The sequence below is a fragment of the Gracilinanus agilis genome, chromosome 1 (assembly GCF_016433145.1).
Source record: "Gracilinanus agilis isolate LMUSP501 chromosome 1, AgileGrace, whole genome shotgun sequence".
Lineage (NCBI taxonomy): Eukaryota > Metazoa > Chordata > Mammalia > Didelphimorphia > Didelphidae > Gracilinanus > Gracilinanus agilis.
Genome location: NC_058130.1, coordinates 219,697,323 through 219,711,574, shown reverse-complemented (window position 1 = coordinate 219,711,574; position 14,252 = coordinate 219,697,323). Strand labels below are relative to the sequence as shown.

Genomic DNA, 14,252 nt, shown 5'->3' with positions numbered 1-14,252 from the left:
TATGAATAATATGGAATTAGGTCTTAATCAATGATACATGTAAAACCCAATGGAATTGTGTGTCGGCTAAGAGGGGTTAAGGGGGTTTGAAGAGAGGGAAAGAACATGAAACATGTAATTATGGGAAAATATTCAAAATTAAAATAAAATTTAAATTTAAAAAATAAATAAAAACAAAAAATAAAAGTAAAAAAATTTTATTATTTAAAAAATATTGCCCAAGAAAATATAGATTATGGAAAGATAATCTAGGAATTGTTGGACTGCTTGAAAGCCATGATTAAAAAAGAGCCTAGACATCATATTTCAAGGAATTATCAAAGAAAACTGCCCTGATGGTCTAGAAGCAGAGAATAAAATGGAAGTTGAAAGAATCTACTCTTCATCTCCTGAAACTCCTAGGAATTCTATAGTTAAATTCCAGTGCTCCCAAGTCAAGGAGAAAATATCACAAACGGCTAAAAACAAACAATACAAATCTCACGGAGATGTAAAAATAAAAATAAATTATAAAAATAAAATATGGGAGCCACAAAAATAAGGACAAAGAACTAGAGAATAAAGATTCAAACTGTAAAAATAAAATAGATGAGCCAGATAGGAGGAAAATAAAGGTTCAAAATTGATTCTGATACTTTTGATAAATGTTATTCAAAAGTATCTTCAGTGGTAAAGTGAAGTGAAGCTCAAAGATGAACTTCCCTTCAGGGCCAAGCACAAGGAATGCTAGAGACTATTTATTTAAAATATATATATATATGTATGTATGTATGTAAAAGGATTTCTAATTCTAAGGGATTCTAACTCTACCCAAATAAACTCCCAGGTTCCCCAAGGAATCACTTCTCCTGTGGTTCTAACTAACAAAATTTTATGCTATTCTAACTAAAACTACCACTATAATTCTTAACTTTGCCTTTAAGTTATAAAAATAGCCAAGGCTAGCTGGTTGAGTCTCAACAAGAATCAGGTTAGGACTCTGAGCCTTAATAGACTCAGAGTCCAAACCAAAGACCGTGTTTTCTTTGGTCTTTTCAGAGTTTAACCAATCTATACATAGTAACAGATAAATAAATACTGTTTCCCAAGTTGGAAAAGAAAACACTCCACTCCTTCAAGTCTTTCATTCAGACAGAGATAGAGAGGCAAAGATGTTACCTTCTCTAGCCCTGAGAGAGAAAAGAGCCTGCTTGTGGCTCTGTTAACTGCCAGAACTCAACAGCCAAAATGCCACAGCCAGAGCGTGTAACTATCATAGAATAATAGTTACAACTGCCAACATATGAAATTAACACTCTCTCTCAGCTTTATTTGAAACTCCAAATCTTCCTCAAGCCAGCTTCTCTACTTCTTATCTCTAAACTAATAAAATAATACTTATTTTCTAATATCATCCTTATAGTTTCCCCCCTTTGAGTATATGGAGAGAAAAAAAATCTTTCCCATATGCTTGCTATTCTATGTAATTCTAAAGCTATACCTAGTATACATTTTATTAATATAGTAATTTGATTTTGAGTTTTAATGTAGTTACATTTTATTAGTATAGTAATTTGATTTTGAGTTTTGAACATTAAAACTCAAAATCAAATTACTATACTAATAAAATCAAAACTTTGTAACAATTTAACTATATATACATCTATAGAAATATATAGATATATACAATTTCTATACCTGTGTATATGTTATATATAAACTAGTTACATGTTGCAGGAGGAAAATCAACTTCCCCCCCTTAAGATAGTCTAAGAAAACCTTAAAGATTTCCTTTTGAAAGACATGTATGTTTTCTTGATGTTATCTCCTAGGAACATATAAAGTCTTCCTGTGAGATAAGATCTTCTTAATTTAATGTGTAAAATTATTATTTTGCCAAGGTGATTTATCTGTATTAATTTCTATAAATACTTATCACCTGGTTATGTTGTTGCAGAGTTTGTGAGAAATGTGTCCTATATGTGCATACTATTTTGTAGTGAATACTTACCAAATCTTTAAAGTCACCTCCTCAGCTACTGTCTTCTGTCTTTGTGTTGTTACTATGTAGTGTTTGTTTGCAACTATAGTAAAAGTGTGTAATGTTAGAATGGTGATGATTTTTTTTTTCTGCAATGTCTTTGTTACAGTTCATTCATCAAGCTGTCATCTTCTCTGTTTCTTCTATGTGGTCTTCTCCTTTCTCTTGATCTTGCTCTTTGTCTCTAAGTTAGTCTTCTTCTCGAATCATTTCTTCTTCTGATATCTTTTTGACTGCAGCCGTGTTGTCTGATGAAATCTCTTCTGCTGCTGTTGCTTTTTTCACATGTGAGCAATGCAGCCACAATTCTTTTTCTAATACACAAACAGCTTAAGGTGGAAAGACCCTACCCATGGGTTCCTATTTTTAGGTTACATGTGGTTCTGTGCTATTTTCTGGAAAATGGATAGGCATTACAGGAGCTAGCACACTAGGATCAGGAAACCTCAACACTTGTTCCTGTTTCTCATTCTCTAATTCTTCATTGATTTCTCCTATACTGATTTCCTATTGTCATTTTCATTAGTTATTATTTCATTGCCCATAGTTCCTAGTTCATTTTCTCCATATACTAGATCTTTAACTGCACAGTTCTTGGCACACCTTCATAATGAAGTCGCACCTTTTTGTATGTTGTGTTTTGGGGATTCTCACCAGCTACTTGGAAATATTTTGAACGAGCGCCTACTTTGATATATTCTTGCATAGTATTCAGGTCTGGGGCTTGTTGTGAATTATAGTAGCATCTAGTATCAAAATAATTTGGGTAGTTTGGTCTCCTATACTGGAATGCATTATTAAATCCATTATTAAATTTGTTGTTAAACTCATAATTTCTATATCCATTTTGCCTGAATCCATTAAAGCTATTAAATCTATTGTCTCGGTTTCCCCTCAAATTTTGTCCAAAGAATTGTCCCCTAAATCTGCAGTCATTAATGAGATGACCAGGTCTTTCACAAAGGAAATATCTTGGTGTTTGTCTGTATTGTCTAGGGTTGTAGTTATTTCTGGGTTATCTTAAATTCTTAGTGCAGCTACTGTTTTTTCCTGCACTTCACTGGATTTCAGATTTTGGTTAAGCTCTCTGATTTCTTTGGTTAAATTATCAATTATATAATTTTTCTCTTTTGATTACCTATCTTTTTCATCTTCGAAAACATAGTTAGCAATTCTCTGAATTTCATCAAGACCCATATCAAACCAATTTGGACAGTTACTCCAAAAATAATTTCGGATCACAGGGCATGCATTTTTCACAAACTGCCTGCAAATATGATTTACGTTTTTGTCTGTTAAAATATCCAACCCAATCCATTTTTCTGCATAGTCAATAATTCAATCGAGGAAAATGGAAGAAGTTTCTCCCACTTCCTACTTTAGGCATTCATATTTAGACCAGGTTCCTGGATGTCTGGAATTTTGTCTCATGTTTCAATTATTGCCTCCCTGGCTGTAGTTAAGTTTTTGTACCCCACAACAGAGGTACAAAACCTCTCCCAACCAGGGTCCTCAGGTGGCCATTCGGCAATTAGAGGGTTATTATTAGTGTCATCTATAATCTGCTATTTTTCTCTGTCAATAATTCATCCATAAGGATGTCAAAGTCTAAATAAGAAGGGTTGTAAAGCTTAAGTAAGAGCTTGAACTGCCTTACAACTCCCATTGGATCTTTTTCATATTTTGGAGTATTTTTCTTAAAACTGTCAATATCAGCTTGTGAAAACCTTTTGTGGCATATGATATTCTGTATATCATGCTCTGGGTTCACTATTGGTACCTCTCTTAGGGAACATATGAGTTGGTTTCCAATGCTTCAGTTTCCATTTCCAATTTATTTGGTTTATCTGATTTAGTTGCACCCTCTAATTTAGTTGCTTCATATTCTTTAGTTTCTGCCATTGTCCCTTTAGCCTTGAGTAATTCCTTATATTGAGTTTGCATTCTATCTAGTTTAGTCTCTAGATAGTTCACTTTTAACATTTGATCATTCTTTGTAGTAGCTTGTTTAATGCTTGCTTTTAAATGTTTAAACACGACTGCCAAAGATTTGATCCTCATGAAAAACAATAGTAACAGAGGGACATAAGAGATTAGTTGTAACAATGTCAATGAGAGTAGTGGCATTAAAATGTCATAGGCAAGTAAATTCTGTATGCTGGTATAATAGTAAAAATGAGAGAAGTCATAGGTACCAGAAAAAATTCCATGGTGATTTTATGTAGCTAATTCACCAGGTTTTCTGAGAGAGCAGAGTCTTTGTATCAAATTGACTGGGAGATGAGTTTTTTACCAACCTAGAGTTCAGCTCACTGTTATTATAGCTTACAGTGAAACTGTCAGCTCTAGCTGCTTCAACAGATCCCCTGCTGAGATAATGGTTCCAGTTGCCCAAGTTGACAGTTGGACCCTTAAAATCAGAGTTTTTAGGTTCCTTGTCCTTTTGTGTCTCACCAAACTGTAAAAATAAAATATGTGAGCCAGATAGGAGGAAAATAAAGGCTCAAAATTGATTCTGATACTTTTGATAAATGTTATTCAAAAGTATCTTCAAAGTGAAGTGAAGCTCAAAGATGAACTTCCCTTCAGGGCTAGGCATAAGGAACACTAAAGTGACTCTTGTATAGAAAATTAAACTTTTTATTTAAAATATATATAAGGGTAAAAGGATTTCTAATTCTAAGGGATTCTAACTCCACCCAAATAAACTCCCAGGTTCCCCAAGGAATCACTTCTCTTGTGGTTCACAGGCTATGCTAATACTCCCTGATCTAACTAACAAAATTTTATGCTATTCTAACTAAAACTACCACTATAATTCTTAACTTTGCCTTTAAGTTATAAAAATAGCCAAGGCTAGCTGGTTGAGTCTCAACAAGAATCAGGTTAGGACTCTGAGCCTTAATAGACTCAGAGTCCAAACCAAAGACCGTGTTTTCTTTGGTCTTTTCAGAGTTTAACCAATCTATACATAGTAACAGATAAATAAATACTGTTTCCCAAGTTGGAAAAGAAAACACTCCACTCCTTCAAGTCTTTCATTCAGACAGAGATAGAGAGGCAAAGATGTTACCTTCTCTAGCCCTGAGAGAGAAAAGAGCCTGCTTGTGGCTCTGTCAACTGCCAGAAGCCAACAGCCAAAATGCCACAGCCAGAGCGTGTAACTATCATAGAATAATAGTTACAACTGCCAACATATGAAATTAACACTCTCTCTCAGCTCTATTTGAAACTCCAATTCTTCCTCAAGCCAGCTTCTCTACTTCTTATCTCTAAACTAATAAAATAATACTTATTTTCTAATATGGAGCCACAGTCAGGATTACACATGATTTAGCAGTTTCTACATTAAAAGATCAGAGGGTCTGGAATATGAAATTCTGAAAGGTAAAAGAGCCGGGATTACAACCAAGAATAATCTATTCAGTGAAACTAAGTATAATTCTTCAAGAGGAAGAAAAGAGATATTTAATGAAATAGAATACTTTCAAGAATTCCTGATGAAATGACTAGAGCTGAACAGAAAATCTGATTTTCAAATACAAGACCCAAGAGAAACATAAAAAGATAAGCAGGAGAGAGAAATCATAGGGATTCAATAAGGGTAAACTGTTTTATATTCCTACATGCAAAGATGATACTTGTAATTCTTAAGAGCTTTATTATTATTAGGGCAGTTAGAAGGAGTATACATTGATAGAGGACATGAGTGTAAGTTGACTATGATGGGATACTACCTAAAAAAATTAAATTAAGGGATGAGAAAGAGGGATGTACTGGAAGAAAGGAGAAGAGAGAGGTAGAATGGAGTAAATTATCTCACATAAAAGAGTCATGAGAAAGCTCTTTTTGGAATTGGCTCAAAAAGGGAATAACATCCACACCCGGATATAGAAATCTATCTTATTCTACAGGGAAGTAGAAGATGAGATAAAGTGGGGGGAGGGGCTAAAAAAAAGGGAAGGTGAATTGGGGAAGGCAGTGGGCAGGAACAAAACACTTCACGAGGGTCAGGGTGAAAGGAGAAAGGATAAATGGGGAAATTGAGATAAAGGGAAATACACAGTAAAGCAGAAACAGATAGTAGAGTGGATTATGTGATTGAGACATAAAGGGTGATGCCATAAGCAAATTAGGAGAGCATGGAATCATTTACCTGTCAGATCTATGGAAAAGGGAAGAATTTATGACCAAATAAGAGTTAGAAATCATGGTGTGATATAAAATGGATAATTTTGATTATATTGATTAATTTTTTAATGCAAAAACAAACTCAATATTGCCAAGATTAGAAGAAAACTGGAGAAAAATTTTTATATTGAGTTCCTCTGATAAAAGCCTTATTCCTCAAATATTTACAGAACAGAGTCAAATAAGAATACAAGTCATTCCCCAACTTATTAAATGGTCAAAGGTAATGAAAAAGCAGTTTTCAGATAAAGTAATCAAAACTATGTTTAGTCATATGAAAATACACTCTAAAGCGCTCCAGATTAGGGAAATGCAAATTAAAACAGTGCTGAGGAACCACCTCACACCTATTAGATTGGCTAATATGACAGAAAAATAAAATAATAAACTGGAAGGGATGTGTGAAAATTGGGACTCTAATATGCTGTTGGTGGAGTTGTGAACTGATCCAATCATTCTAGAGAGCAATTTGGAACTCTGCTCAAAGGGCTATAAAACTGGGGATACTCTTTAACCCAGGAATACCACTACTAGGTCTGTATCCCAAAGAGATTTTTAGGAAAAGGAAAAGGACCTACTTGTACAAAAATATTTATAACAGTTCTTTTTGTGTGGCAAAAAATTGGTAATCAAGGAGATGGCCATCAATTGGAGCATTCTCCAATTGGAGCTTAACAAGTTGTGGTTATATGATTCTGATGGAATACTATTGTGCTAAAAGAAATGATGTATGGGGTGCTTTGAGAAAAATCTGGAAAGATTTACTGATGCAAAGTACAGTAAGCAGACCAGGAGACCATGGTAGACAGTAAAGAAACAATATTGTAGAGTGATTAACTATGAAAGACTATTCTCAGCAATACAATAATCTAGGAACACTGTCAAGAATTTATGATGAAAAATGCTATTCACCTCCAGAGAAAGAATTGATGGCGTCTGAATGCAGACTGAAGCATACTTTAAAAAAAATTATTTTTTAAATTTTGTTTTCTTTCACAATATAATACAGAAACATGTTTTGCATGTCTTCACATGTATAACCTATATCAAAATGCTTGCCTTCTCTATGAAGAAGGAGGGGGAGGGAAGAGGAGAATTTAAAACTCAAAAAAAATTTAAGAATGTTTAAAATTGTTTTCATATATAATTGGAAAAAACATTAAAATAAGACTTACTTTTCCAATAAAAAAAGAAAATGAAAAAGTACTATAAATCAGGCAAAGAAGCTTTTTGATCTGGAGCCTAGATGCCCAAACTGTGCACAATGGTTGCTTCTACCATCAACAGTTCAAAGGAAATAAAGATGAAGCATCCTCTCAATCCCATAATGAAAAGAAATTGCTATTTTAGCTGTCTTCCTAGACTCCAAATTTTAGATTGCTCTTAGTGACTATGAAATTTGGCCTATCAACTGAGTCATATTTGTAGTTCTGCTACATTCCCAAATGTACAGTCCCAAAAAACTAAGCTGGGAGGGAAATGGACTCCATTGATTAAATCTCATCTTATCATAATACTTGTCACTAGTGAAAAACTACATATGAAGGTTAGAACCAATTACATATAGGTTAGATCAAGACTCTCGGAATTTCTTGAGTGTTTAGACCTCTCTATGAATATTATAGACATACACAGAACAAGTTTCCTTTGAGACATTGTTGCTTTGAACAAAGAGTCCATAGCCATAGTTTACAGGCAGAATAGGATTGTAAGCTTATTTTCATGAACATTTCAATTCAAAGTATTAAAAATCTTAGAATCATTCGCTTCATGTGCAGAAGAAAATTATGTTGCTCTTTCTAGATAAAATGAGCTTTTCATCAAACAATTCATTTACAAAGGAAGTATCCTATTAATCTACCCAATAGAAATAATCATGTGATAGAAAATAAACCAAAAGGTCTCAGCAAATATCATAAAATCACAAAAGGAAATATTTAGATAAGCTAGATTGAACTGACAGTAATTCTAATGAATGTTTATTATAGAAAAATTTGAAAAGGCCAAAAATGGAAGAAAAGAAAAGATCAACATATGGATCAATCACATATACTTCTTTTTTGTGAACATCTTGTTTCAAGCATATAAACATGAAGAAATCATAAAAGAAAAAGTAAAGGAAAACAAGATACGGTATGAAGAACTAGCTGAGAAGAAAAAAATTGAAGATGAGGAAGTGGAAGCAAGGTAATTTTAAAAATATAAATAGTAAATTTAAATTTGTAAAAAAAAGGACAAAACTACCCTTTGAATACTTTATCATGATTTGCAAATATTCTATAATAATGAGACATTTTGTATAATGATTTTTTAACATCAATTTTTTATCTTTAAGATGTTTTTTTCTATTTCTTGCACTTTTTAGGTTAGCTTTCAGATATTTCATAATAGCACCTACCTCTCAGTGATGTTGTGAGGATCAAATGTGTTAGTATATGAAAAGTAACAATGTATGAAGTTAATAAATTAAGAGACTAAATATATGCTAGCTATTGCCATTATTGGGGCAGGTAGGTGGTGCAGTGGATAGAGTGCTGGGCCAGAAGTCTCGAAGACTCATCTTCTTGAGTTCAACTCTGGCCTCACAGTTCCTAGCTGTGTGACCCTGGGCAAGTCACTTAACCTGGTTTGCTTCAGTTTTCTTATCTGTCAAATAACCTGGAGAAAAAAATGGCAAACTATTCCAATATCTTTGCAAAGATAACCCCAAAATGGGGTCACAAAGAGTTGGGCACAACTAGAAACAACTTAACAAAAAAATTGTTTTTCTTATGCATTTTGTAGTTATTTTGAATATAATTTATTTTATTATTATTCTCTCCTGGTTTTTATTATTGTTATATAGAAACAGTGAGGGTGGGGGTTGAAATTATTTTAAATACTGTTACATTAGTAAAGCTATTATCTCAATTTTGGAGGCAAATTCTCTGAGTTTTCTAAGTAAGCTGATGTTGTATGAAAATAATTTTGCCTTCTCTTTGCCAATATTCATGCCATCAATTTCTCATCTTATTTCTATTGCCAGCATTTTGAAAATTATGTTTAATATAGGAGAATAGTGGCCATCACCAAATGCTTTTTTGATTAAAAATCAAAACTCTTCCTAAGACTGTCAAACCATATTTTGTGTAGTTTAAACTCATGCAGTCAGTTAGAAAAAGTGAAATAAATAAAATGCTATGAATCACAGGGACCATTTAACTATTTTACAAGTATAGCTATTTTAAAACCTCAGAATCATTTAAAAACAAAAACAAAACTCTTTTAGAATGAGAAAGCTTCTTTTAAACATGGTTTTCAGTTTTTGTTCTAATTTATTCCCTTTTTTTGACATTCTGATATCACATTTGCCATTCTCTAGAGCAAAAATGTTTCCTAATCTAAGTTGGTTAAGTGCTAACTTTTAAAAAATGACTTTAAAGGTCTTAATTCTAACCTAATATAAGAGATTTTGTCAAACATCTACCATGATTTGTAAATGTCTCAATTCTATTGAAGAAAACAATGCTAAATGGGTTGGAATGGAGGAAATCTTATGGGAATTGCAACAGTGCTACTACGAGTCCACTGTCAACCTAGCCAATTTAAACTACACTTAAAAACCAGGGGTAGTGAGGTGGGGCAAGCTGGATAGCTCAGGGGATTGAGAGCCAGGCCTAGAGACAGGAGGTCCTGGGTTCAAATCTAGCCTCAAATACTTCCTAGCTATGTGACCCTGGGCAAGTCACTTAACCCCCATTACCTAACCCTTTCCACTCTTCTGCCTTAGAACCAAAACAGAAGGTAAGGGTTCAAAAATAACCACCACCTTGGTTAGTTATATTTGGTGCAACTACTACTAAAGTCAGGCAGTAGGGAGACATCATTTTCAATGTCTTAAGGACATAATAGAGTGCTTCAGATTTGGGAAAAGCTCCAGATTTTAGGACAAAAGTGGTGATGTACTTTACAGATGTCATTTATTTTTGGTCTCTCAGCAGTGTCAAATGCATAGCCAGGCAACACTAGAGAATGTAGCTGGAATCAGATTAAAGCATAATTGAGAAACGTTTGACAAAATAAATAAAAATACAATAGAATATAGAAAATAGTAATACGTGGTTTTCTAAGTCATTATGAGATCAGCAGGGTTCCTGATATACAGTTTGGTCCCTTCCCCTCCCACTTCCCCCCTTCCATTTGACATTAGTGCTGTAGGATGATGATAGCTGTTTTTTTGTTTCAGGCACTTAGGAAAATGCCAAAAACTACTGCCAGTTTTGTTTATATGAAAACAGGTTGGAAGTTTTGTTTTCAAATTGGAAAAGAAAAATAAAATGCCCTTCTGATTTTGTCTTTAGGCTTAATGTCTTACAAGAGGAAGAGGCCAAAAGACAAGATAATGAGACAGAAGTAATTAAAACTACAGTTAAAGAGCCAGTGGTAGAAGATACACCTCATTTTACACCAAGTCCACCTAAAGAAGAGGCAGTTAAGGTTCCTGTACCCAAGAAAAAGAAAAAGTAAAATGATGTTTGGTGATTTACTCTTTCAGCAAGGCAAGTAGATGTGACAAGAAATTTGGAATTCAAAATTGTACCACTATAACCAATAAAATCAAATGGTTGTATTGGATTTCTGTTTAGGAGCTTTCTTTTTAATAAAAATTTACTAATATCTTTTGTCTTTGTCTACTAACCTATATTTTCCAGTGTATCTCACCATGTCATAACTTCAGAAGGCTATATCCCTTATAAAAAGGAAGAAAAAAAAAAACAAGACTAGACAACTTATTAAAAAAGTCTGACATAAGCATGTAGTGTTCTTTTCCGAGCCCCCAACCTTTGCAATGTGGGGAAGGTGCCTTTTCATCTCTTCTTGGAAGGCAAGCTTGGACTATCAGAATTTTGCAACATTTAGTTTCCAATGTTTTGCTGATTTTTTACTTTGTATTAGTACATATCTTCCCATGCTTTTCTGTATTCACTGTCTTTCTTACAGTACAGTAATATTCCATCATATTTGTCTACTATGATCCATTTGGCCATTTCCTAATTTAGAGATAAATACTTTATTTTCAATTCTTTGCTACTCTAAAAAGTAGCTATGTATTTTTTGGTACATATGGGGAACTTTCTGTCACTGTCTTCCTTGTGGTCTGTGCCTAGCACTGGAATCCCTGGATCAAAGGGTCTGTGAACATTTTAGTCACTTATGTTCCAGGATGGTTGGACCAATTCTTAGAAACATTTTAAAAACACTTCTTAAATAACAGTGGGCAGAACCGAGATGACAGGGTAAAGGCAGGCACTTTTCTGAGCTCTCTCAAATTCTCCTCTATATAATTTTAAAATAATGCCTCAAAACAAATCCTAGAGTATCAGAAACAACCAAAAGGCAGAGTGAAACAATTGTTCCACCCAAGACAATATAAAAGATCAACAGGAAAGAGCTGTTTCACTGGAATGAAAGTGGAACGCAGTCCAGTACAGACAGCACCAGAACAAGTCAACAGTGAAAAGGGTAAATTATCTCACATAAAAGGAAAGGGACACAGAATAGCTTGTAGAGTAGAGGTGAAGACAGAGGGAGGGTGGAAGCAGCAGGCAATGTTTAAGCGAAACTCTCATTGGAACTGGATCGAGGAGGAAATAACACATACAGTAAGATGGGTATAGAAACTGATCTTACCCTACAAAGAAGTATGACAGCAGTGGATAAGAGAAGGGGTGGGGGTAATAGAAGGAAAAGTGGATTGGGGGAGACAGTGGTCAGAAGCAAAACATTTGTGAGGAGACAAGATGAAAGGAGAAGGGGAAAGAGGAGGGGGAAGAGAATAGAGAGAAAGGAGAAGAAAAAGGGAAAAAGAGGGAAGAAGAGGGAGAGGAAAAATGGGAGGGGAAGGAGAGAAAACGGGACCAGAGAGGAATATAGCAGAGTGGATTAAAAACCAGAAAACTATAATATGTTTATAAAAAATACACGAAGTCAAGAGGCACACAGTAAAGGAAAGAGGTTGAAGCAGAACTTATTACGCTTCAGATGAAGGGAAAAAATTAGGGGTAGCAATCATGATCTCAGATAAAGTAAAAGCAAAAATAGATCTCATTAAAAGAGATAAGCAAAGAAATTACATCTTCTAAAAGGTACCATAGAAAATGAAGCAATATCAATACTAAACATACATGCATCAAATGATATAGTGTCCAAAGTTTTGAAGAAGTTTAATGAATTATAGGAGGAAATAAGAGAGTGAAACTATACTAGTGGGAGAACTCAATTTTCCCATATCAGAACTAGATAAATCTAACCCAACTATTAATAAACAAGAAAGAAATTAAGGAGGTGAATAGAATTTTAAAAAAGTTAGATATGATAGACATCTAGTGAAAACCACATGGGAATAGAAAGGAATATACCTTTTTCTCAGTGATACAGGGCACTACACAAAAATTGTCCATGTATTGGGGGGCATAAAAACTTCATAATCAAATGCAGAAATATTAAATGCACCATTTTCAGATCATAATGTAATAAAAATTAAAGCGCTATAGAAATAGATTAAAAAATAATTGGAAACTATATAATTCTATCCTAAAGAATAAGTCAAAGAAAAAAATCATACAATCAATAATTCATTGAAGAGAATGTCAGCAATAAGGCAATATACCAAAATTAAAGTAAAAATGGCACTTAGGAAGAAATTTATTTCTTACATCAGTAAAATATAGAAAGGCCAGATAAACAAACTGTGCGTACAACTATAAGAACTAGAAGAATAAATTTAAAAACCTTAATTAAACACCAAACTGGAAGTCCTGAAAATCAAACAAGATTAATAAAATTGAAAAAAAAAAACAACACAACTAATATAGGAACTGGTTTTATGGGAGAAAAAATCCCAAATAGATAAACCATTGGTTAATTTGATTAAAAAACAACCAAATTACCAAAAATGAAGAGCGAATTCACCATCAATAAAGAGAAATTTAAAGCAATTATAATTGCTAATAATTGTTCTAAATAAGGAGCCATTTGCCCAATTATATCCAAATAAATCAGACAACCTAAGTGAAATGAATGAATAACTACAAAAATATAAAATGACTAGATTAAGAGAAGAGGAATGAAATACTTAAATTATCCCATCTCGGAAAAAAGATATTAAATAAGCCATCAAAGAACTCCCTAAGAAAAAATTCCCAAGAGCAGATGGATTGGCAACCGTATTCTACCAAACATTTAAATAACAATTCCAACAATATATAAACTATTTGGAAAAATAAGTGAAGTCCTAGAAAAGTACTTTTATGACATAAATATGGTGCTGATAACTTAAACCAAGAAGAGCAACAACAGAAAGAAAACTACATACTAATTTCTCTAATGAATACTGATGCAAAAGCATATAAATAAAATGCTAGCAAGATTATTACAGCAATATACCACAAGAATCATAATCTATGTCCAGGTGGGATTTATACCAGGAATTCAGGGTTGGTTCAATATTAGGAAAACTATTAACATAATTGACCATATCAATAATAAAACCAACAGAAATCTTATTATTTCAAGATGTAGAAAAATTTTTTTGACAAAATAAAATACTCATTCTATTAAAAATACTAGAAAACATAGGAATAAAGGTAGCTTTCCATAAAATGATAAGTAATATCTATCTAAAACCATCAGGAAGCATTACTGTACTGGAATAAGCTAGAAGCCTTCCTAATTTAGAGATGAAGCAAGGATGCCCATTATCACCAGGAGTACTCAATACTGTACAAGAAATGCTAACTATAGCAATGAGAAGAAAAAGAAATTGAAGGAATTAGAATAGGTAAAGAGGAAACAAAGCTACCATTCTTAGTAGATAACATGATGGATGGTAAATCAACTATAAAACTAGTTGAAATAATTAACAATTTTAGCTGTTTGTTTTAAATTCAAGGAAGTGTCTAGCAGACTCCCTATGGACATGTGGGAGACTTTGAGACTACATTACCCATGATTCCAATGGGTCTTAGGGCATGGGGACGTCAAAGGTTCAGTTTAAATGAGA

General features: G+C 33.4%; 1 protein-coding gene across 1 annotated transcript in view; it reads left to right on the top strand.

The window, feature by feature from the left end:
* The window catches only part of LOC123249874 (radial spoke head 10 homolog B2-like), a 78,142-nt gene extending 67,365 nt beyond the window's left edge, over positions 1 to 10,777 (top strand). Inside the window, exons 19-20 of the mRNA XM_044678975.1 lie at positions 8,200 to 8,398; positions 10,552 to 10,777. Of these exons, the coding sequence (XP_044534910.1) occupies positions 8,200 to 8,398; positions 10,552 to 10,717 (365 nt within the window). The 3' untranslated portion in view covers positions 10,718 to 10,777. The remainder of the gene's footprint in view (positions 1 to 8,199; positions 8,399 to 10,551) is intronic.
* Positions 10,778 to 14,252: the final 3,475 nt, after the last annotated feature.